The sequence below is a fragment of the Pelophylax lessonae genome, assembly GCF_965119305.1.
Source record: "Pelophylax lessonae genome assembly, chromosome: 4".
Classification (NCBI taxonomy): Eukaryota; Metazoa; Chordata; class Amphibia; order Anura; family Ranidae; genus Pelophylax; species Pelophylax lessonae.
In genome coordinates this window covers 658,344,829-658,370,908 of record NC_138771.1, presented here as the reverse complement: position 1 = coordinate 658,370,908, position 26,080 = coordinate 658,344,829, and the positions used below count along the sequence as shown (strand labels likewise).

At 44.0% G+C, this 26,080-nt stretch overlaps 1 protein-coding gene across 2 annotated transcripts in view; it reads left to right on the top strand.

Moving 5' to 3' along the window:
- The window catches only part of NLGN2 (neuroligin 2), a 363,757-nt gene that overhangs the window by 282,485 nt on the left and 55,192 nt on the right, over positions 1 to 26,080 (top strand). For both annotated transcript variants that reach the window (XM_082255097.1, XM_082255096.1), the window contains one exon: positions 20,544 to 20,693. In XM_082255097.1, coding sequence (XP_082111223.1) covers positions 20,544 to 20,693 — 150 coding nt within the window. The remainder of the gene's footprint in view (positions 1 to 20,543; positions 20,694 to 26,080) is intronic.

Below are 26,080 nucleotides of genomic sequence, written 5' to 3'. Positions count from 1 at the left end.
ATTTTTTCCCCCCCAGTTTTTGACAAGTGAAAAATTAGATAAAGACGTTGGCATTAAAGAGAGCGGAAATTAAGGTGGAATAAGTGGAGAGATAAGATTGGGGCTGATGATGGTAATGAGAGACGAATCTTTACAAGAATGACATCTGCTGTACGCGCCCTCCCCGCACAGGCTCGTTAAGGCTTCTGACTAATTAATCCTCTCAAATTACGGCATGATTAATTAGACCTTGGTTACCATGGAAGAAAATGAGCGCAGCCTTTCGGGGCTCTGGCAGGGGAGGGGTTAAGAGAGCGGCGTTCGGCGGGAAGGAAGGTCCCGCAGGCTGATTGGGAAGCGATGCTCTGCAGGATGGTGGTGGGGGGGTGGGTGCTGGATGTACTGACATGCTGCAGGCATTAGAATGGGGCATTGTGGGAAGGAATGAAGCGGCTCTGGCTATGGGGGCCATTCTTGGACTGCGCAATGGTTTATACAATGTATCAATTTACAAAGAATAACAAGATACTATGTGACAGCGCCAGATAATAAGGAGATACTGCCATGTGATTGGTGCATTTGGGTGCTGCCGGTGCTGGTGTCATGCAGATCCAGTGGCTTCAGGACTTACGCTGACCCCTAACATGCAGGAGCCAGGACAATGGACTCCATATCCGTGAACCTATCCCAGGTCAGAAGCCTATGGATCATAATGACAGCCAGGCAACCAGTATTTTATTGGGGGCATGTGGCCTAGTATGGTTCAAGAAGGGGAGGGGTGCTCAATCCCCCCCCCCCTTTCCTGGCCTGCATGCCGAAAAAAGGGTCTCGAAGGGTAACCCACTATTGAGGGAAAATCACAATTTTACCGACACCAACAAGATTGTGAGTATCTTCAGACAGATTTGGTCTATAAGTAGATAATGTAAAGCGAACCAGTCACCTGCACTAAATATATTCTTCGCTCTTGAACAAAAAGAGTTATTAAGCTGATATTTTGTTATTTACTTAAATTTTCTCCCCGGCAGGTTGAGAGTCAGACTGTAAGACCCCCCCATACAGAATGTCTCATCTCCTGCCTGAATTCAAATTCAGACTTATGTTCATTGGGAGTTTAAGGGTTTGTGTACAAGGGTTTTGTCTGTGAATGAAGCATTTCAATGTGCAATGCTACTGGTACGTGTGCACTAGCATGCAAAAAAAATGTCAGGGTTGGGTTTGACCTGCTTTGTCTGCAGTGTCAATGGATCTCAACAAGACCGGCTGTGTCCAAAGAAATGCAACACCCAACAGGTGAAACGAAACGCAGCCTTAGAACGGTAAGCTAGACCATTGGTCTCCAAACTGTGGCTCAGGGGCCAGATGCAGCCCTTTTCTTTTCTCTATCCTGCCCTTAGGACACTGATTCTCCCACTGACACCTATGATGAGGCACTATTTAACCCACTGACACCATTACTAGGGCACCCTTCCTCCCACTGACAGCATTAATGAAGCACTATTCCTCCTGCTAAGACAAAAGATGATGGGGCACTATCCCCAGCACTGACAGCATTAATGAAGCACTATTCCTCCAGCTGATACCAATAATGAGACTCTCTTCCTCCCATCGATACCAACCATGGGACACTATTCCTCTCACTAATAGCAACCATGGGGCTCTCTTCCTCTGATTAACACCAATCATGGGGCTCTCTTTCTCCCATTGATACAAACAATTGGGCTCTCTTCTTCTGATTGACACCAACCATGGGGCTCTTTTCATCCCATTGATAGCAACCATGGGGCTCTCTTTCTCCCATTGATAGCAACCATGGGGCTCTCTTCCTCCCATTGATAGCAACCATGGGGATCTCTTCCTCCCATTGATAGCAACCATGGAGATCTCTTCCTCCCATTGATAGCAACAGGGGGCTCTCTTCCTCCCATTGATACCAACCACGGGGCTCTCTTTCTCCCATTGATACCAACCATGGGGCTCTCTTCCTCTCATTGATACCAAGCATGCGGCTTTTTTCCTCCCATTGATACCAAGCATGGGGTTCTCTTCCTCCCATTGATACCAACCATGGGGCTCTCTTCCTCCCATTGATTCCAACCATGGGGCTCTCTTCCTCTTATTGATACCAAGCATGCGGCTCTCTTCCTCCCATTAATACCAACCATGGGGCTCTCTTCCTCTCATTGATACCAACCACGGGACTCTCTTCCTCCTATTAATACCAACCAAGGGAATCTCTTTCTCCCATTGATACCAACCATGGGGCTCTCTTCCTCCCATTGATACCAACCACGGGACTCTCTGCCTCCCATTGTTACCAACCATGGGACTCTCTTCCTCCTATTGATACCAACCATAGGACACTATTCCTCCCATTAATATCAACCATGGGGCTTCTTCCTCCCATTGATACCAACCACGGGACTCTCTTCCTCCTACAGATACCAACCATGGGGCACTGTTCCTCCCATTATGACCAACCATGGGGCTCTCTTCCTGCCATTGGTACCAATCATGGGGCTCTCTTGCTCCCATTGATACCAACCATGGGGCTCTCTTCCTCCCATTGATACCAACCATGGGGCTCTCTTCCTCCCATTGATACCAACCATGGGGTACTATTGCTCCTGTTCAAAACAAAGATGGGGCATTGTTTACTCCCTGTGATGCTGGGACATTTTTTACTCACACTGAACACAGTCCGGCCCCCCTAAAGCCTGAAGGACAGTAAACTGGCCATTTGTTTATAAAGTTTGGAGACTCCTGAGTTAGACAAAGCCATTAATGTCAACTGAAGTCTGCACATGGTTTTGAAATATGCTTTAACCGCACATCAAAAAAAGCTCATCTATATGGGTACTTTGTCTCCTTCAGCAGCCCTGACAGTGCCAGTTATTAGAGCTCAGGCAGGAGATCGGAAAACCTCCATTGGGGCCTTACAGCTTCACACTGGACTGACATGTCTGATCTGACCAGGGGGAGAATACAAATAACAGCACAAATAGCCATTACGGAGAGGTACATCTGCATTATAACAGCGGAGGAGTGGAGATTTCCTACAAATGTCCTTTCTTGATTCTCTTTAAGCCCCCCCCCCCCCCCCAAAGCATGCACTAGGTCAGGAGTCTCCAAACTTTGTAAACAAAGGGCCAGGTTGCTGTCTTTAAGACTTCAGGGGGACCGGACCAGAACCAGTGAAAATAAAAAATGTTGTGACGTCCAGTGTGGGTAAAAAATGCCCTTTTTTGGTGTCAAAAATAAATGAAAGAATCCCGTTAAGTCTACAGCATTAAAGTCTTCCTAAAGGGCCACCAGGAGGTGCTGTTAAGGAGTTGAGTGATCAGACAGAATGCACCAGGTAGGAGCCTGCTGCCAAGGGCTTAATTAAGGTATTAATGTAACAAGGGTCACAGGGCAGACAATGGGACACAAGTATCAAAGCCATGGCCAAAGACCCAAGATAAATGAAAGAAGCCCTTTAAGTCTACTTAAAGGGCCCCTGGGCAATAAAGTCTACTTAAAGTTCCACAAGGAGATGGGGCTAAGGGGTTGAGTGATCAGACAGAATGCACCAGGCAGGAACCTGCTGCCCAGGGTCCATGAACGTATTGTTGTGACAAGAGCCACAGGGCAGCCAATGAGACACAAGTATGAAGGCCAAGACCCAAGATAAATTAAATAAGCCATTAAAGGCTACTTAAAGGGCCAATGGGCATTAAAGTCTACTTAACGGTCCGCCATGAGGTGGAACTAAGGGGTTGAGTGATCAGACAGAATGCACTGGGCAGGAGCCTGGGGCCAAGGACCCATGAATGTTCTAATGTAACAAGGGTCACAGGGCAGCCAATGGGACACTAATATGAAAGAAGCCATTTAAGTCTATTTTAAGGGCCCCTGAGCAATAAAGTCTAATTAAAAGGCAACCAGGAGGTAAAGTAAAGTGGTCGAGTGATCATTCAGATTGCACCAGGCAGAAGCCTGCTGCTTAGGGTCCATGAACATATTAAGTGTCACGAGGGTCACAGGGCAGCCAATGGGACACAAGTATGAAGGCTAAGATCAAAGACTCAAGATAAACGAAAGAAGCCCTTTATGTCTACTTCAAGGGTCCCTGGGCAATAAAGTCTACTTAAAGGTCCACGAGGAGGTGGCGCTAAGGGGTTGAGTGATCAGACAAAATGCACCAAGCAGAAACCTGCTTTCCAGGGTCCATGAACGTAATAATGTGATAAAGCAGCCAATGGGACACAAGTATGAAGGCCAAAGACCCAAGATATACTAAAGAAGCCCTTTAGTCTACTTATAGGGCCCCTGGACATTAAAGTCTACTTAAATGGCCACCAGGAGGGGATGTAAAGGGGTTGATTGATCTGGCACAATGCACCAGGCTGGAGCTTTCTGCCCAGGGCCCTTATTTTTTTTCAATGTGACAAGGGCCACAAGGCAGCCAATAGGATGCAAGTATGAAGACCAAGGCCAAATTTGTCATAATAGGAAAATGTGGATCGCCATTGCTGACCTGAAAAAGCTAATAGTCTAGCTGTCATGCTAATCCTCTGAGTCACCGACCCAAAACCAATGCAGCCCCCAGCTTTACCAGGAAGGTCGGCTTGCTGGGACATGTAGTTCTTGAGCACAGAATGGTTTGTATAGTAACCATGGTGCTGTGTATAGTAACACCGGCAGGGTAATGATGGCTCTGAAAAAACGCGACCCCACAATCCATTGTGTTTCCGCCACGGGAGATAATAGAGCTCTGGAAAAACAATACGTAATAGCCGGATAGGAAACAATCTAGTGGGGCATGACTTAATAGATTACTCAGAGGCCGTATCAGGCCAGGGGCTAATAGATGAACAAAAAAAGGGAAAAAAAAAGAGCTTAGTCAGGCCGGGAGATAACGGCTTTCATCTAAGCTCTACTATACGTCTTCTTATAAGTCCTCTAACAGGACAAGATTAATGGTTCACCACGAAGCTGGAAGAAGACGAGCCTTAATGGGTCACTGGCAGAAGCTCCAGGAGGACAAGGCTTTAATTTACTACCAAGTTTTAAGAGGCCAAGGCTTTATGGTTTTTTGGCAGGATCCAAGAGGACAAAGCTTTTATAATTTATCGCCAGGTAGGGCAAAGCTTTATGTTTAATGGCAGGCTCTGGGAGCATAAGGCTTTAATTTACCACCAAGACTCTGTAGGGCAAGGTTTCATGGTTCACTGGCAGGCTTGTAGAAGGACAAGGCTTTAATTAACTACCAGGTTTCATCGTTTTATGTCAGGCTCTGTTACTACAAGGCTCCAGAGAGAAAGAAAACACTTAATAGCTCATTAAAAAGGCTCTAGCATAGGGGAGGCTTCATCATTTTCTGCTAGACTGAGGCTTCATGATTCACCGGCATGGTGTAGATGGATGACAAGGGTTAAATTAACTATTAGACTTTCGAGGAAAGACTCTGTTGCTACAGGGCTCTGCAGCAAAAGAATAGGCTTAATGACTTATCATAAGGGCTCTTGCAAAAGTGAAGCTTTATAAAATGCTACCAGGCCTTAGTAGGACAAGGCTTTATAGTTCACTAGCAAGCTCTAGAGTGAGAAAAAGGTTTTATTTTTTTACCAGGGGCGTAACTACAGGGGTTGCAGGGGTTGCAATCGCAACCGGGCCCCATGCTCAAGGGGGCCCATGTGGCTCCCCTGTACACCTGAATAGGAGGGGTGGCGGGGGCAGCATGTAGAGAAATCACTGTCCTCCTTTTTCCTTCTGTAGCTGCAGGAGGAAAATGGAGGAGATTGGTTCCTCTGTACGCTGCCCCGCCACTCCTCCTATCCAGTATACTTGTGTTCTGCTGTCTCTGGGCCCCTGTGTGCTCCCCTGGTCCCCCCCCTTCTGGGCGGCCCCCCCTTTAGAATTCTCCCTTCCCTCACCGTAATAAAGGGCCCCGCAACTAGAGTAAAGGGCCCCAGGGCGTCAGGGGTCCAGGGTGCCCTTCATGGCTTCTTGCACCGGGGCCCTGAAGGTTCTAGTTACGCCTCTGTTTACCTAAGACATCCTATCAATAGAGGTCTTATTTGATTTATGCCAGGTTCCTTTACTACAAGGCTCTGGATTGAAAGAAAAGGCCTAAGAGCTCACTAAAAAGGCTCTTGCAAGTTGAGGCTTTATAAGTTGCTACCAGACCTTAGTGGGACAAGGCTTTATAGTTCACTGGTAGGCTCTAGATTGAGATAAAAGCTTGAATTACCTATTGGCCTTACAGGTCTTATTCGATTCATGCCAGGTTCCTTTACTACAAGGCTCTGGATAGAAAGAAAAGGCCCAAGAGCTCACTAAAAAGGTTCCATCAAGGAGAGGCTTCATAATGTTATGCCAGCCAGACCTTAGCCATGCAAAACTTTGTTTTACATAGTAGTTGAGGTTGAATAAAGACAATTGTCCATCCAGTTCAACCTGTGTAGGTGTGTGTGGCTGTAATCATCTCTCATACCCCTTAATGTCCTGATCATTGAGATGTACATCTAAGAGTCTTTTGAAAGCCACCATACTTCCCGCAGAAACCACCTCTTGTGGTAGAGAATTCCACAATCTTGTAGTCCTAACAGTAAAGAACCCCCCATGTTGCCTGAGGTTAAAACGTTTCTCCTCTAATCGCATTGTATGCCCTCTTGTCCTCATGCAATCCCTTCAAATGAACAGCTTTTTTTCTAAGCTGAGATCCCCATTGAGAAATTTATAAATTGCTATCATGTCCCCCCTCAGGCGTCTCTTCTCCAGGGAGAATAAATCAAGCGATTGCAGCCGCTCTTCATAGTTAAAGTCCTCCAATCCCCTAATCAGTTTAGTTGCCCTTCTCTGGACTCTCTCTAGCTCCAACACATCCCTCCTGAGGACTGGCGACCAGAACTGGACAGAATACTCCAGATGCGGTCGGACCAGAGTTTTATAAAGTGGAAGGATTATAGTCTTATCTCTGGAATACATCCCTTTCTTTATGCATGCTAATATTCTGCTGGCTTTGGCAGCTGCCGCTTGACATTGCATGCTATTGCCTAATCTATCATCAACCAAGACTCCCAGATCCTTCTCCATTTTTGATTTCCCCAAGGGTTCCCCTCCTAATGTGTATTGTGCTTTTATGTTTTTAGTCCCCAAGTGCAAAACCTTACACTTCTCCACATTAAACCTAATTTGCCATGTCGTTGCCCACTCCGTTATTTTGTCCAGGGCATTCTGTAGGATATCTGCTTCATGCTGTGCAGTTATTGCCCTGCCCAATTTTGTGTCATCTGCAAAAACTGATATAGAACTACTGATCCCGTCCTCAATGCTGTTTATGAATAAATTGAACAAGGTTGGTCCCAGGACTGAGCCTTGGGGGACCCCGCTTACTACCTCAGACCAGTCTGAGTATGCACTATTTATTACCACCCTTTGGACACGCCCTTTTAGCCAGTTCCGTATCCAAGAGCAAACCCTGCTGTCGATGCCTGCAGACCTTATTTTATAAATTAAGCGCTTGTGGGGAACTGTATCAAACAGCTTAGCGAAATCCAAGTATACCACATCCACTGGTCTCCCCCTATCTAGCTCACAGCTCACCTCCTCGTAGAATGTTAAGAGATTGGTTTGACAAGAACGCCCATTTGTAAACCCGTGCTGATTACTGCTGATGATGTTGTTGTCTTTAGCATACTCTACGATATAGTCCCTTATCATCCCCTCCAGAAGTTTACACACTATTGATGTCAGACTGACAGGCCTATAATTTCCCGGGATATGCCTCTGGCCCTTTTTGAATATCGGAATCACGTTAGCTAGGCCTAACCCTACGTTCACACCTATGTGCTGTATTTGTGCGTTTTCCGTTTTTTCAGAAATGCACTACAGTCCATTTAACATGGGTTTTCTATGGGACACATTCACATCTCTGCGTTTTTCAGCCGACGCATTTTTGGGGATGGTCGGGGACCCGCAGCAGAATGCGTTTTGCATATAATGCAATTCAATTGACAAGTGTTGCATTTCTGATGCATTTTTTAATGCACTATATATAGCTGGTGACTAAGGAGCGGGCCGGGAAGCCAGCCGCTGTGTCCTTAACAACTGATGAGTCATCAGCTGTCAGCAGGGTTTCCCCGCTGACAGCTGAAAGTAAGAAAAAGAATTGCAGGCTAAAACATTTGGGAAAACGTCAGGAATGTGCCCCCCCCCCCCCCAAATCCATACCAGACCCTTCGGGGAGAGGAACCCCACACCAAAATGTAAAGAAAAAAATGGCGTGGGGTTCCCCCCAAAATCCATACCATATCCTTATCCGAGCATGCAGCCTGGCAAGTAGGGAAAGGGAGGGGACAAGGGAGGGGATAAGGGAGGGGATGAGGGAGGGGACAAGGGAGGGGATGAGGGAGGGGACAAGGGAGGGGATGAGGGAGGGGACAAGGGAAGGGATGAGGGAGGGGACAAGGGAAGGGATGAGGGAGGGGACAAGGGAGGGAATGAGGGAGGGAATGAGGGAGGGGACAAGGGAGGGGATGAGGGAGAGGACAAGGGAGGGGATGAGGGAGGGGACAAGGGAGGGGATGAGGGAGGGGACAAGGGAGGGTCCCCCTTCTTCTGAACCATAGCAGGCTGCATGCCTTCAGCATGGCTGGGTGCTTTGGGGCAGGGGCCCTCCACCCCAAAGCATCTTGTCCCAATGTTGATGGGGACAAGGGCCTCTTCCTCACAACCCTGGACTGCAGTTGTGGGGGTCTACAAGCGATGGGTTATCGGAATCTGGAAGCTCCCTTTAACAAGGGGCTCCCAGATCCAAGCCCCCCCCCCCATGAATGAGTATGGGGTACATAATAGTCCTACCAAATCACCAAAAGTGTAAAAGGTAATAGAAACAGGAGCCAGTTTTTGACAAATCCTTTATTTAAATATGAAAAAAGAATATCCCCCCAAAGTACCAGAGTAGATCCATCTTCAATCACGCCGCCACCGCTGAACCCCAAAAACGAAAAAAAAAGCTCCACCTGCAACGTACGCTCCCACGTACTGCCTGCCCCGACATCTGAAATTTCTTAAATAGCTATGGGGCGGGGCTACCCGGCGACGTCACCTGGTGGCACCGCCCCCCCCCCCGTGACGTCATTGACTGGTGCATGCTGGGCCCACTTATTAGCAACCAGTTATATTCAGCTTTTTAAAGGGGGAAAAAAAAACGCGAAATACATGCAAAACACATAAAAAACGCGGGTTTAAAAATGCAAAACACGCCACTAAAAGCATCAAGCGCAGCCTGCATAAATGTGAACCTAGGGCTCATTTGCTTTATGCTCGGCTCTGTTACTACAAGGCTCTACAAAGAAAGAAAAAAAAAAAGCTCACAACTCACACAAAAATAAGTCTCTAGCAAGGTAAGGCTTTAAATTGTTGTGATACTGAACCTACGTAGTGGTGAGGGGGGGGGGGGCTCTGTTGGATTATAGCGCTGACCCCTCGTAAGGTCCTCTGCTTATCACTAAGCCGTTGCCAGAGCTTCACCCCTGCTGACACCACCAGGATACCTCGACCAGGGGGTCCCCCGGCTGTCACACAAGGAAAATACGCACACACTGTTATAAAGTGTAGCGCCATCCGGGGGGCCACTGGAAGATGACTGTCCCCAAAGGTTGCCCTGACCTCGCAGGCCACCCGACACCCCTGACACCCTGGGGGTCAGACATAATTCAAAGTAATAATGCAATTATACAGACACCAGCCTGTAGCACAATAAATATGTATTTTATTTTATTCGCAGATCGCCGCCATTACTAGTAAAAAAAAAAATAATAAAAATGACATAAATATTTCCCGTAGTTTGTAGATGCAATAACTTTTGCGCAAACCAATCAAACAATGCTTATTGGGATTTTTTTTTGTTTACCAAAAATATGTAGCAGAAAACAAATTGGCCTAAAATGTTAAAAAAATTTAGATTTTTACATTTTTTTTTTGGGAATGTCATATAGCAGAATGTGAAAAATATTGTTTTTTTTTTTTTTTTTCAGAATTGCAGAATTGTCGCTCTTTTTTTGTTTATAGCGCAAAAAATAAAAATCGCAGAGGTGATCAAATACCACCAAAAAAAAGCTTTATATGTGGGGAAAAAAGGACATACATTTTTTGGGTACAGCGTCGCACGACCGCGCAATTGTCAGTTTAAGTAACGCAGTGCCAAAATCGCAAAATAGGGCCTGGTCATTAAGGGGGCAAATCCTTCCAGTCCAGAAGTGGTTAAGATTCTTAAAGTGTAAGTCCACCCTAACACTAAAATCCCGGCATCTACAGACATCCACGATCTAACACTCACCTATCTATCCCTGTAAAGAAGAAATCACTATACTTACCTTTTTTTAAGCCGATCCGACCCGATCTCCAGTGGCGGAAGCTCTGCAGAGGACGCGGCCGACAACGGCTGTGTAATAAATAGGAAGTGACGTCACCCATAGACTTACTATGGGGCTTCCATTGTCCGATGCGTCCTCTGCACCCGCCTCCACAGAGAAGCTGCAGGTGACAGCTCAGCGTGGGGTCGGGTCGGATCGGATCGGCTTCAAAAAAGATATGTCAATTTATTTCTTCTTTACAGGGCTAAATAGATTGGTGTTAGGTTGTGGGTGTCTGTAGATGCAGGGATTTTAGTTTTAGGGTTAGGGTTTAGTGTTAAGGCAGATACACTATATTGTCAAAAATATTGGGACGCCTGCCTTTACACACACATGAACTTTAATGGCATCCCAGTCTTAGTCCGTAGGGTTCAATATTGAGTTGGCCCACCCTTTGCAGCCATAGCCATAGCCGTAGTGAGACAGTCAATGGCTTTAAACATGCTTGGGACAAACATACACTTCATTAACTAAGTATTGGGACGCCTGCCTTAGCATCCCAGTCTTAATCCGTAGGGTTCAATATTGAGTTGGCCCAGCCTTTGCAGCTATAACAGCTTCAACTTTTCTGGGAAGGCTGTCCACAAGGTTTAGGAGTGTGTCTATGGGAATTTTTGATCATTCTTCCAGAAGTGAGGTCAGGCACTGATGTTGGACGAGAAGGCCTGGCTGGCAGTCTCCGCTCTAATTCATTCCAAAGGTGTTCTATAGGGTTGAGGTCAGGGCAGGCCAGTCAAGTTCCTCCACCCTCATCCATGTCTTTATGGACCTTGCTTTGTGCACTGGTGTGCAGTCATGTTGGAACAGGAAGGGGCCATCCCCAAACTCCTCCCACAAAGTTGGGAGCGTGAAATTGTCCAAAATGTCTTGGTATGCTGACACCTTAAGAGTTCCTTCACTGGGACTAAGGGTCCAACTTGTCTCTTTGCTGAATATATGGAGATGTCTCTTTGCTGAATATAAGGGGATGTCTCTTTGCTGAATATATGGAGATGACTCTTTACCGAATATATGGGGCTGTCTCTTTGCTGAATATATAGGGATGTCTCTTTGCTGAATATATAGGGATGTCTCTTTGCTGAATATATGGGGAGGTCTCTTTGCTGAATATATGGAGATGTCTCTTTGCTGAATATATGGGGATGTCTCTTTGCTGAATATATAGGGATGTCTCTTTGCTGAATATATGGGGATGTCTCTTTGCTGAATATATGGGGATGTCTCTTTGCTGAATATATGGAGATGTCTCTTTGCTGAATATAAGGGGATGTCTCTTTGCTGAATATATGGGGATGTCTCTTTGCTGAATGTATGGGGAGGTCTCTTTGCTTAATATACAGGGATGTCTCTTTGCTGAATATATGGGGATGTCTCTTTGCTGAATATATGGGGCTGTCTCTTTGCTGAATATATAGGGATGTCTCTTTGCTGAATATATAGGGATGTCTCTTTGCTGAATGTATGGGGATGTATCTTTGCTTAATATATGGGGACGTCTCTTTGCTGAATATACAGAGATGTCTCTTTGCTTAATGTATAGGGATGTCACTTTACTGAATATATGGAGATGTCTCTTTGCTGAATATAAGGGGATGTCTCTTTGCTGAATATACAGTGATGTCTCTTTGCTGAATGCATGGGGATGTCTATTTGCTAAATATATGGAGATGTCTCTTTGCTAAATATATGGGGATGTCTCTTTGCTGAATATATGAGGATGTCTCTTTGCTGAATACATGGGGATGTCTATTTGCTAAATATATGGAGATGTCTCTTTGCTAAATATATAAGCATGTCTCTTTGCTGAATACATGGGGATGTCTATTTGCTAAATATATGGAGATGTCTCTTTGCTAAATATATGGAGATGTCTCTTTGCTAAATATATGGAGATGTCTCTTTGCTAAATATATGGGAATGTCTCTTTGCTGAATATATGGGGATGTCACTTTACTGAATATATGGAGATGTCTCTTTGCTGAATGTATGGGGATGTCTCTTTGCTGAATAAATGGGGATGTCTCTTTGCTGAATGTATGGGGATGTCTCTTTGTTGAATACATGGGAATGTCTCTTTGCTTAATGTATAGGGATGTCACTTTACTGAATATATGGAGATGTCTCTTTGCTGAATATATGGAGATGTCTCTTTGCTGAATATATGGAGATGTCTCTTTGCTGAATATATAGGGATGTCTCTTTGCTGAATATATGTAGATGTCTCTTTACTGATTATATGGGGATGACTCTTTGCTAAATATATAGGGATGTCTCTTTGCTGAATATATATAGGGATGTCTCTTTGCTGAATATATGGAGATGTCTCTTTGCTGAATATATGGAGATGTCTCTTTGCTGAATATATATAGGGATGTCTCTTTGCTGAATGTATGGGGATGTCTCTTTGCTGAATTTATGGAGATGTCTCTTTGCTGAATATTTATAGGGATGTCTCTTTGCTGAATATATGGAGATGTGTCTTTGCTGAATATATGGCGATGTCTCTTTGCTGAATGTATGGGGATGTCTCTTTGCTGAATATATGGCGATGTCTCTTTGCTGAATATATGGCGATGTCTCTTTGCTGAATATATGGGGATGTCTCTTTGCTGAATAGATGGAGATGTCTCTTTGCTGAATATTTATAGGGATGTCTCTTTGCTGAATATATGGGGATGTCTCTTTAGTGAATATATGGGGATGTCTCGTTGCTGAATATATGGGGATGTCTCTTTGCTGAATATATGGAGATGTCTCTTTGCTGAATATAAGGGGATGTCTCTTTGCTGAATATATGGAGATGTCTCTTTGCTGAATATTTGGCGATGTCTCTTTGCTGAATGTATGCAGATGTCTCTTTGCTGAATATATGGCGATGTCTTTTTTGCTGAATTTTTGGGATGTCTCTTTGCTAAATATATAGGGTGTCTCTTTGCTGAATATAAGGGGATGTCTCTTTGCTGAATATATGGCGATGTCTTTTTTGCTGAATTTTTGAGGATGTCTCTTTGCTAAATATATAGGGATGTCTCGTTGATGAATTTTTGGGGATGTCTATTTGCTGAATATATGGAGATGTCTCTTTGCTGAATATATGGGGATGTCTCTTTAGTGAATATATGGGGATGTCTCTTTGCTGAATATATGAGGATGTCTCTTTGCTGAATACATAAGGATGTCTCTTTGCTGAATATATGGAGATGTCTCTTTGCTTAATATATAGGGATGTCTCTTTGCTGAATATAAGGTGATGTCTCTTTGCTGAATATATGGAGATGTCTCTTTGCTGAATATATAATGGGATGTCTCTTTGCTGAATAGGTGGAGATGTCTCTTTGCTAAAAATATGGGGATGTCTCTTTGCTGAATATATGGGGACGTCTCTTTGTTGAATATATGAGGATGTCTCTTTGCTGAATATATAGGGATGTCTCTTTGCTGAATATATGGAGATGTCTCTTTGCTGAATATTTGGCAATGTCTCTTTGCTGAATGTATGGGGATGTCTCTTTGCTGAATATATGGGGATGTCTCTTTCCTGCTCTTTGGCCAAAATATAACTCATTACTGTTAAGTCTTGAGCGCTCTGATGACTTGTAATACACTTTTTTATTTTTCATATATTAGGTTGAAAGAGCGATAAAATAAAGGCGGGTGCACTGAAGGACTTGGTGGGATGGCCAGCGGGCAGATTTAGTGGGATGACCAGTGGGCAGATTTAGTGGGATGGCCAGTGGGCAGATTTAGTAGGATGGCCAGTGGGCACATTTAGTGGGATGGCCAGCGGGCAGATTTAGTGGGAGGGCCAGTGGGCAGATTTAGTGGGATGGCCAGCAGGCAGATTTAGTGGGATGGCCAGTGGGCAGATTTAGTGGGATGGCCAGTGGGCAGATTTAGTGGGATGGCCAGCGGGCAGATTTAGTGGGATGGCCAGTGGACAGATTTAGTGGGATGGTCAGTGGGCAGATTTAGTGGGATGGCCAGTGGGCACATTTAGTGGGATGGCCAGTGGGCAGATTTAGTGGGATGGCCAGTGAGCAGATTTAGTGGGATAGCCGGCGGGCAGATTTAGTAGGATGGCCAGCGGGCAGATTTAGTGGGATGACCAGTGGGCAGATTTAGTGGGATGGCCAGTGGGCACATTTAGTGGGATGACCAGCGGGCAGATTTAGCGGGATGACCAGTGGGCAGATTTAGTGGGATGGCCAGTGGTCAGATTTAGTGGGGTGGCCAGTGGTCAGATTTAGTGGGATGGCCAGTGGGCAGATTTAGTAGGATGGCCAGTGGGCACATTTAGTGGGATGGCCAGCGGGCACATTTAGTGGGATGGCTAGCGGGCACATTTAGTGGAATGGCCAGCGGGCAGATTCAGTGGGATGGCCAGCGGGCAGATTTAGTGGGATGGCCAGTGGACAGATTTAGTGGGATGGCCAGCAGGCAGATTTAGTGGGAGGGCCAGTGGGCAGATTTAGTGGGATGGCCAGTGGGCACATTTAGTGGGATGGCCAGTGGGCACATTTAGTGGGATGGCCAGTGGGCACATTAAGTGGGATGGCCAGTGGGCACATTTAGTGGGATGGCCAGTGGGCACATTTAGTGGGATGGCTAGTGGGCACATTTAGTGGGATGGCCAGTAGGCAGATTTAGTGGAATGGCCAGCGGACAGATTTAGTGGGATGGCCAGTGGGCAGATTTAGTGGGATGGCCAGCGGGCAGATTTAGTGGGATGGCCAGTGGGCAGATTTAGTGGGATAGCCGGTGGGCAGATTTAGTGGGATGGCCAGCGGGCAGATTTAGTGGGATGGCCAGTGAGTGGGCCCTGAGGAATTTTGGTGGTCAGGCTCAGGGGAGGGGGGCCAAGGCCTAAAGCTGTGTAAGGAGCCCCAGATTTTTGATGGCTGCCCTGGAGACTTTCTAATGTGCTGCCAGGTCTTAGGGCAAGGCTTGTTTGGTTTATGCCAAGGTTTTTTTTTACTACAAGTCTCTACGTAGAAAGCAAAGTCCCAATAGCTATCGTAAAAGGCTCTAGTAAGATGAAGCTTCATAATGTCCCACCAGGCCTTTGTAGTGTTAGGCTTCATGGTTCACTGTTGGGTTCCGATTTGAATAAACTACCAATCCTTAGCAGGACAGAGCTTATTTGGTTTATGTCAGGATCTTTTACTACAAGCTTTGGAGAGAAGAAAGACTCAACAGCTCACTAAAAACGTCCTAGAAAGCTGAGACTTTATAACGTGTTCCCGGAGCTTCCTAGTGCAAGGCTTCATGGTTCACTGCCAGGCTTTAGTTTTGGTAACTTTATTATGGCGCTTTTCCACTGCATGGAACCGAACGATTCGGCTCGCTTTTGTGCTTTTCCACTGCATGGAACCGAACGGTTCCAAGCAAATGTGAGACTTTATAACGTGCTTCCGGGTCTTCATAGTGCAACACGTCATGGCTCATGCAAGAATTTCGTTTTTTTTTTTTTTAACTATCTGGCCTTAGAAGGGCTGGGCTTATTGGGTTTATGCCAGACCCATTACTACAAGGTTATAGAGAGAAAAAGACTCAACAACTCACTAAAAAGGCTCTTGCAAATCGAGGCTTTATAATTAGTCACCGGGCCCTGGTGGGACATGGCTCTTTGGTTTGTGTCAGCCTTTGTTACTACAAGGCTATAGAGAGAAAAAAGGCTCAACAGCTCACCAAAAAGGCTCTAGGTTGTTGATGATCAGTGGGAATGGCCCCATTACAATGGTACTTAGAATGTCACCCTTACAGACAGTAAAATAGACCATTGGTGTCATGCCTCTGATTCTTCCAAGTGGCTTTTGACCCAGAACAGTCCAGGTACCATCGGATAGGGGGGTCAATAAGCCACAGCTCAAGCGACCCCTAACAACCTCTGAAAGAACCCTAGGATTCCATAGAATCCGGGTTGAGAATGGCTGCTTTAGAGAAAGAACAGACTCCATCCTGTAAAGTAGCTTTGGTTTTGACTTGTATCATCGAGTTGAGTGACCCTATGTTTGGTAATCAGGATAAAGAGTGTAGATGTTTTCCAGGACCTAGCAATGGTTTCCCTAGCTGCCAATGTGATTTGTGGTGGGAGCTTAAATTGGCGTCTGGCCAGTCACTGGCTGTTATTCAATAGGGCATCTGAGGGTCCGGTTAGAGGGGGATATTAAATAAGCGAGTAAGGATATGAAAAATCTCAGACCAAAAGGATCCCACTAAAGGGCAGATCCACGAAATATCTAAGTACATGCCAGATTCTCTACAGCCATGAAAACAAGAGGATGGGTAGTCTGAAACATACTTGGAACAAGGTACCACCTAGATAGGACCTTGGATGGATACTCCGGAACGTAATTAGCTATTCTTGTTGGAACAAAGTACCACCTAGATCAGTGATGGCGAACCTTGGCACCCCAGATGTTTTGGAACTACATTTCCCATGATGCTCAACTACATTGCAGAGTGCATGAGCATCATGGGAAATGTAGTTACAAAACATCTAGTGTGCCAAGGTTCGCCATCACTGACCTAGATCAGGGATCCTCAAACTACGGCCCTCCAGCTGTTGCGGAACTGTACATCCCATGAGGCATTGTAAAGCTCTGACATTAATAGACATGACTAGGCATGATGGGAATTGCTGTTCCTGAACAACTGGAGCACGGTAGTTTGAAGACTCCTGTCCTAGATAGTACCTTAGATGGGTAGTCTGGAACATACTTAGCTATTCATGTTGGAACAAGGTACCACCTAGATCACATGTGTCAAACACAAGGGCCGGTGGCCTGCCAGGTCAACACCCCTCTCTGCATCCCTTGGTCTCAGTATTCAGCAGACTCTGGCAGCTGATTCCTGCCCTCCTCTGCTTCTCAGCTCCACCCCCCAGCATCTTTCTGGAAGCAGAACAAGGTAACAGGGTGCACTGTGCTAAAAAGGAGGGTGGGGGAGTCTTGACTTCTGATGGTGGGGTGCTCTGGACATCTAGTCTTACAGATACAACCAGCTCTTTGAGAGCGACCAAAATGCCGATGTGGCCCTTGATGAAATTGGGTTTGACACCCCTGAACCTAGATAGTACCTGGGAAGGGTAGTCCGAAACATACTAAACTATTCTTGTTGGAACAAGGAATCACCTAGATAACACCTTAAATGGGTTGTCCATAACATACTTAGCTATTCTTGATGGAACAAGGTCCCACCTAGATAGTACCATGGATGGGTAGTCCACAACGTACTTAGCTTTGCTTGTTGGAACAAGGTATCACCTAGATAGTACCTTGGATTGGTATTCTGGAACGTACTTAGCTATTCTTGTTGGCATAAGGTACCACCTAGATAGTAACTTGGATGGGTAGTCTGGAATGTACTTAGTTATTCTTGTTGGCTTAAGGCACCACCTAGATAGTACCTTGCATGGGTAGTCTGGAATGTACTTAGCTATTCTTGTTGGAACAAGGTACCACCTAGATAGTAACTTGGGTGGGTAGTCTGGAACGTACTTAGCTATTCTTGTTGGAACAAGGTATCACCTAGATAGTACCTTGGATGGGTAGTCTGGAACGTACTTAGCTATTCTTGTTGGAACAAGGTACCACCTAGATAGTACCTTGGATGGGTAGTCTGGAACATACTTAGCTATTGTTGTTGAAACAAGGTACCACCTAGATAGTACCTTGGATGGGTAGTCTGGAATGTACTTAGTTATTCTTGTTGGCTTAAGGCACCACCTAGATAGTACCTTGGATGGGTAGTTCAGAATGTACTTAGCTATTCTTGTTGAAACAAGGTACCACCTAGATAGTACCTTGGATGGGTAGTCTGGAATGTACTTAGCTATTCTTGTTGGAACAAGGTATCACCTAGATAGTACCTTGGATGGGTAGTCTGGAACGTACTTAGCTATTCTTGTTGAAACAAGGTACCACCTAGATAGTACCTTGGATGGGTAGTCTGGAACATACTTAGCTATTGTTGTTGAAACAAGGTACCACCTAGATAGTACCCTGGATGGGTAGTCTGGAATGTACTTAGTTATTCTTGTTGGCTTAAGGCACCTCCTAGATAGTACCTTGGATGGGTAGTTCAGAATGTACTTAGCTATTCTTGTTGGCATAAGGTACCACCTAGATAGTAACTTGGGTGGGTAGTCTGGAATGTACTTAGCTATTCTTGTTGGCATAAGGTACCACCTAGATAGTACCTTGGATGGGTAGTCTGGAATGTACTTAGCTATTCTTGTTAAAACAAGGTACCACCTACATAGTACATTGGATAGGTAGTCCGGAACGTACCTAGCTATTTTTGTTGGAACAAGGTACCACCTACATAGTACCTTCTAGGTTGTTTCCAATGCTGAGATAATCTGTGAAGCTGTGGCTCATTTATTGTCCACTCATGGGTCCTAGACCTGGCTCTAGTAAGTAGCTGAAGTGCAGTTACGCAAGGAGGTCGTGGATCTGGTCCTGTGGCCTGGATTCCAAGACTGACTAAACATAATTACAAATATGTATTCTACGTTCTAGTCGTGCAAGTCTTTTATATCTTACAACTGGGTTCTAACCGAGAAAAGCCTAATAGCTTTCTGGTTTATTGACCACAAGACATTAACTAGACAATGATTATTGCTGAGATGTAGAAGGACTGGGCCTAATACTTTACCATGAGATCCTGATGGACTTTAGTAGAACAAGGCACACTATAAGCTTTTAATTGGAGTAGGAATGCTACCTGAATATCACACTTAGACTTTACAATCAGGGTATAGTGGAACCTGGCTTTCTACATTCCTATCAGACCCCCCTTCCCCAGTTGATGAGCCTTGTGGAGGACCATCCAAGCTAACTCCACCTCTAGCACTGACCCTTACTCCTACCATCCCTTTAAAGTGTATGTACAAACTAGCAATGGTCTTCTCAAATTTGCCCCCTTATGGCCTGCTAAATATATCATAGAAAGTTGTTATATCTGTTTAATAAGCAGGGGAGGACTGGGCCAGGGGGCAGGGGGGCAATTGCCCCCTGGGCCACTCTGATGCCCCGTATAAAGGCTGCACTGCTTCTGCCACAGACATGCCTAAAGGATTCCTGGTGAAGAGAAGTAAAAAGTCCCCGCCACTGACCTACTGAGTGCGGGCTGAAGACAAGGACAGAACCCAGGCCTCTCTCTCCAGCATGGATGGTGTAAACTGTGTCTGAGCACAGGCTGGTTCCATGGCCCACTGGAGACTCTCCTCCCCTGGCCAGCCCTAACCAAGCTGCCCCAGCTCCCCCCAACCGCCCCCTGCTGGCCAGGTTGGGAACTCGGATTCAGCCGGTGAGTAGAGAGTACCTGGAGCAGGGCTTCAGCCTGGAATAAGGGTAAGGAGGAAGACAGGAAGAGGGAGAGTGGGAGTGGGCTGAGTCGCTGCACCATGGGCGTCTGGTTTGTACCCGCCCCCTGGGCCGAAAACTGCCAGACTGCCCCTGTCAATAAGTGCAAAAAAAAATGTTGTTGTGCCAGAAATCTCTCAGCACAAGGAGGGGCTATGGTGAGGAGGGGTTATAGTGAGAAGGGGCTGTAACCAATCAAAATTGATGTAGGCAGGGCTGACACCACCTGCTTAGGAATTCAGAGCTGTGTTGTCCTGTCAAAAAAAAGATAGGAGCATGCTATGGCTTTGGCACATCAACAAGTATTTTTCTGTATTTGCAATGTGTTCAAAGGGATAAAATATGGGGAAATGTGCATGAGTTGTGTTAGTTATGTTTTTATTTTCATTTTGTCTTAGCAAGCCGTTTAAGCAGAGATCACATGACCCAACGCCTAGGTGGGGCTAAGAGCAGCAGAGGAGGGAGCTCTTTCTAAAAATGCTTCTGGCCTGGTTGTTCTGACCCTCCGCTGGTCCTAATAAGCAGATTAGCAGAATCAAAGTAAAGACAGAAGATCATATCTGGGTCCATGAGGGTCAGCCAGGTAACTGGCATTTTTAAAAGGAGAAGCCAGCACTGGCAGCCTCCATGTTTCTTTTTAGGTTTGCTCAAAGCCCAACCATCAAATATGACTTTTACCCTTCAATGTAATTTCTCCTGTTGGAGAGGCGTATGTGCACTGTGGGTATAAAGAGAGGGGAGTAAGTCTTCGATTGATCACATGACCCTCTGAAGTGTCTCTCTTCCCATGCAGATATCCGGGACAGCGGCAAGAAACCCGTCATGATGTTCATCCATGGGGGATCTTACATGGAAGGGACGGGGAACATGTTCGATGGCAGCGTGCTGGCCGCTTACGGCAACGTCATCGTGGTCACTATGAACTACCGGCTGGGAGTCCTTGGTAAGTCTACTTCAAAATCCTTCCATCATCTCACATATGGGACTGGGGGGCATTTCTAATACAATCATCATTCATAATGTTACCTGCTAAAATTACTGTTAAAGAAATATCTAATAATAAAAAAAAAATATATATATATATATATATATATATATATATATATATATATATATATATATATATACATACATACAGTGTGGTAAAGGAAAAATACTGCGCTACCCTGTTGGAGACTGTGCTGGTGTGCTCATTCAATGGTGTATAGTGCTTTTAATTATGTATCATAACATCATAAATTCAAAAATTCAAAAAGTGCAAGTGCATGTGTATTATATCACAATATATAATATTAATACTGAGGAATAATAAATAATATATAAATAAATCAGATATATCATAAGACCAAAAAATCTAAGTAAAATCTCTGTAGTGACTGGTGTAAAAAATATATATATATAAAAGTTAGTCCGTAAAGCTGGAAAATAAATATATAAATATATGAAAGGTGCAAAAAAAGTGCTGAAATAGTCTCTGGTGTGCAAATAGCGGTGATAATAGCTTCAGTGACCCTCCACTTCACCACCCGGTGCCAAAGGTAAGGTAGCTCACTTACCAACTGGTGTGGACCCTTGTGGCGTACGCCAACAAGAATCTAATGCGCTTGTTCACTGCTCCTCTTTATGGTTAGATGACGCCCATAGGTTGCTGGTATGTACTCAAAACGACATAAAAGAGAGGCTCCTCATAGTGTGATAAGGTAACGACCTTTATTGATGCACTTCACACGAACATGCAGATATACAGGCAAAATTCCATAAAAATCATCCGTTAAAACCATCCATAAAAAGGCACTGCAGCAGTGAAATCACTCCGTAAAAACTAGATCCGTGGGGTGTCACAGCAAAACAAAAAGCGTGGCTAATGGTCAAGAAAGTTTTCAGACGCTGTTGAGCTCCTGTATAGCCTCGCGGCTAATGTTAAACAGGACACTGCTGTCTCCAACCGCGAGGTGTGCCGTACCCGGAAGTGGGAGCTCGGCGTGCGGTTCAGCAGTGTACTCAAAACGAGGCAACGTGCGTACCAACTTGACGCGTTTCGTCAGAGATGTGACGTCTTCGGAAGTCTACTATATTTATATAGGGCACTTGACTACTTGCTGCTTCCCTAACCAGAACACAGCACCTAGGCGCGAGTAAATATATATATATATATTTATATATTTTTTATATATGTATATATATATATATATATATATATATATATAGTACAACTGCTCCTTGGACATATTCTGGACACACTTTGTTCAGTGTAATCAGTGGTTTTATCTGTGTCTTAGGAGCGATGACAATGGATCCTGTATGAATGAAGCCTGTTTGCAGGCCTTATTCTTAAACATATTGTAACAATGTTACTGTTACAGTGTATTTTTATTTGATTAATCAAAATTAAAGATTAAAGCAACGTGCTTGGATCTGTTCATGCTCCCACTTACAGCAATCTAGCAAGTAAAAAAAAAAGAAAATGTATTTTTTAATAATAAATTATTTCTGTTTAACCGCTTATTAACCTTAAGTTAACCTTAATAAGACCTCACTCCACATCTTTTTCCCACTAGCTATTTATTTATTTATTTTTAACCAATCACACCAAAACATCTTTCTCAATATTGTTCATTTGTTGGTTTCATATAAATAAAAAATAAAAAAAATGTAATTTCTTTTGTAAATAACTTTGCTATGCTTAGTGTTTGAAATATCATCCTAAATCACCAAAATATTTTTTTTTTCTGTGTTGGCTAATTTTATTTTAATGTATATCTATATATATATCTATATATATATCTATATATATATATATATATATATATATATATATATATATATATATATATATATCTATATCTATCTATCTATATATATCTATATATATATCTATATATATATATTTATATATATATATATATATATATATATATATATATATGCTACAATTTGTGTGTGTGTATATATATATATATATATATATATATATATATATATAGTACAACTGCTCCTTGGACATATTCTGGACACACTTTGTTCAGTGTAATCAGTGGTTTTATCTATGTCTTAGGAGCGATGACAATGGCTCCTATTTGAATGAAGCCTGTTTGCAGATCTCATTCATAAATCCATTGTAACAATGTTACTGTTACAGAGTATTTTGATTAGTTCTTTTCTGTGCAGATTAAAGCAACGTGCTTGGATCTGTTCATACTCCCACTTCCAGCAATCTAGCAAGTAAAACAAAACAAAAAAAAGTATTCTTTAATGATAAATTATTCCTGTTTAACCTCTTATTAGACTCCATTCACACTGCCGCGACTTGTCAGGCGACTTGTCAGCCTGACAAGTCGCGGTCCGTCGCGGTCCATGCAGTGCTACAGGAGCCGTTCTAATAGGAGCGACACAAGTCGCTCCGACTTAGAAAAAGGGTCCTGTACTACTTCGGGGCGACCTGGAGCGACCTGCATAGACATTCATTATATGAAGTCCGTGCAAGTTGCGCCAAAGTCGCGGTGCACGGGACTTCACAAGTGCCCCCGAAGTCGTACAGAGTCGTGCCGCTGCAGTGTGAATGCGGGCTTAACCTTATGTTAACCTTAATAAGACCTCACTGGTCATTCCTCCCCTTTTTTCCCACTCGCTATTTATTTATTTTTTAACCAATCACACCAAAACATCTTTCTCAATATTGTTCATTTGTTGGTTTCATATAAATAAAAAAAAAAAAAACGTTTTTTAAATCACTGTAATTACTTTTGTAAATAACTTTGCTATGCTCAGTGTTTGGAATATCATCCTAAATCACCAAAATTCTTTTTTTTTTTTTTTGTATTGGCTAATTTTTATATATATATATATATATATATATATATATATATATATATATATATATATATATATGTATATATATTGAGATATATATATATATATTGAGATATATATATATATATATATATATATATATATATATATATATATATATATATATATATATATATATTGAGATATATATCTATATATATATATTGAGATATATATCTATACATCTATATCTATATATATATATATATATATATATATATATATATATATATCTATATATATCTATCTATATATCTATATCTAGATCTATCTATCTATATATCTATATATCTATATTTATATTTATATTTATATATATATATATATAGTATAACTGCTCCTTGGACATATTTTGGTGTTTTGGACATACTTTGTTCAGTGTAATCAGTGTTTCTATCTGTGTCTTAGGAGCGATGACAATGAATCCTGTATGAATGGAGCCTGTTTGCAGACTTCATTCATAAATATATTGTAACAATGTTACTGTTACATTGTATTTTGATTACTTCTTCTACGTGCAGATTAACCGGTTGCCGACCGCCGCACGACTATATACTGCGGCGGTCAGCCCCGGCCAGGCAGAGTGACGTAGCGGTACGTCACTAGCCTTCGCCGCTCTGGCGCGCGCGCGCGCGCACCCGCGGTCCCGCCGATGACTCGATTGGGTTCAGAACCGATCAGTCATCAGGTCCAGGCCAATCATTTTTGGTCTGGACCTGTTGATCGGTCCTGCCCAATCAGATCTCCCTCTAAGCCTGTGAAATGTAAACACAGGCTTAGAGGAGATGTGCCCTCCCCTCCCAACGGTCTTTTTGGATCCAGCGTGAGAGGAGAGCACATCTAATTGTAAGTACAGCACCAAGCACGTACATACACAGTTAGATAGGCACATTTCACCCCCGATCGCCCCCCCAATTAACCCCTACAGCACCTGACACAACACACACTATATACAGCATATAGCATATACCTATATACCTGTATAAGTGTGATTTGTGAACAGGTGTAGCCCTTGCGACCCCCCCTTTTCCACTCAAATTACCCCCCACCCCCCCCTAATAAAGATTTAACCCACTGATCCCCCCTGAACCCCCCCTGATCACCGCCGTTAACCCCTACACCCTCTGTCACATCAGCACTAATACAAACGCAATATACGGTGTTATTGTATTTTTGTATTAGTGTCATTGTGATCAGAATTAGCGCAGGCGACTAAGTTTCTGTCCCAAGAAGGTTTAGGGTCCCCGCCACCCGCCCAATAAAGATTTAAGCCCCTGACCCCCCCCTGATCACCCCTACACCCCCTGCCATAACACACACCGTATACAGTATATAGCATTTTGCTATATACCCGTATAAGTGTGATTTGTGGTCAGGTCTAGCGCTTGCGACCCCCCTTTTTCCACTTGAATTACCCGCCACCCCCCCCTAATAAAGATTTAAGCCCCTGATCCCACCTGATCCCCCCCTGATCACCGCTAGTTAACCCCTACACCCTCTGTCACATCAGCACTAATACAAACGTAATATACTGTGTTTTTGTATTTTTGTATTAGTGTCATTGTGATCAGAATTAGCGCAGGCGACTAAGTTTGTGTCCCAAGCAGGTTTAGGGTCCCCCCCACCCGCCCAATAAAGATTTAATCCCCTGATCCCCTCCTGATCACCCCTACACCCCCTGCCACAACGCACACTGTATACAGTATATAGCATTTTCTATATACCCGTATAAGTGTGACTTGTGACCAGGTTTAGCGCTTGCCACCGTTCCTTTTATCCTTAGGATACCCGCCAGCCCCTTCCAATAAAGATTTAAACCCCTGATCCCCCCCTGATCACATCCCGTTAACCCCTACACCCTCTGTCACATTAGCACTAATACACACATAATATACTGTTTTTACTGTATTTTTGTATTGGTGTCATTGTGACTTGAGGTTGCTCTAGCTAGCTAGTTTCTTTCCCAAAGGAGGTTTAGGGTCCCCGCCACCCCCCCCCAGATCCCCGGCGCATAGTTTAGAAGTAACCCCTTGATCACCACACACGCACGCACGCACCTACACTTCCATTTCTAGTATAGTGTTTGAACAGATCAATATCTGATCTGATCAGAGCTATACTAGCGCCCCCATAGTTTAGGGTTCCCAAAACGCGGTGTTTGCACGATCAGCACTGATTCCGGCCAGCACCTGCGTTTAACCCTTTCACCCAGGTAAGTGTAGTAATCAATAGATTACTGTCACTTACAAAAAACACAAGACACAAAACCGCTGTGTTAGCAGAGTCAGGCCTGATCCCTGCTAGCATTAGCAGTTTTTTTGGTAGCGCTTGAAATAGTCTTCGACAACCAGGTGCTTTTATTACCTGTGAGTCGCATCACTGTACGGGTAAATTTAGTTACCAAAATGTCTAAACGTTCGTACAGTGATGAAGCTATTTACAGTATAATGTCCATGTCAGGTGAGAGCGATGGGGAAGCCT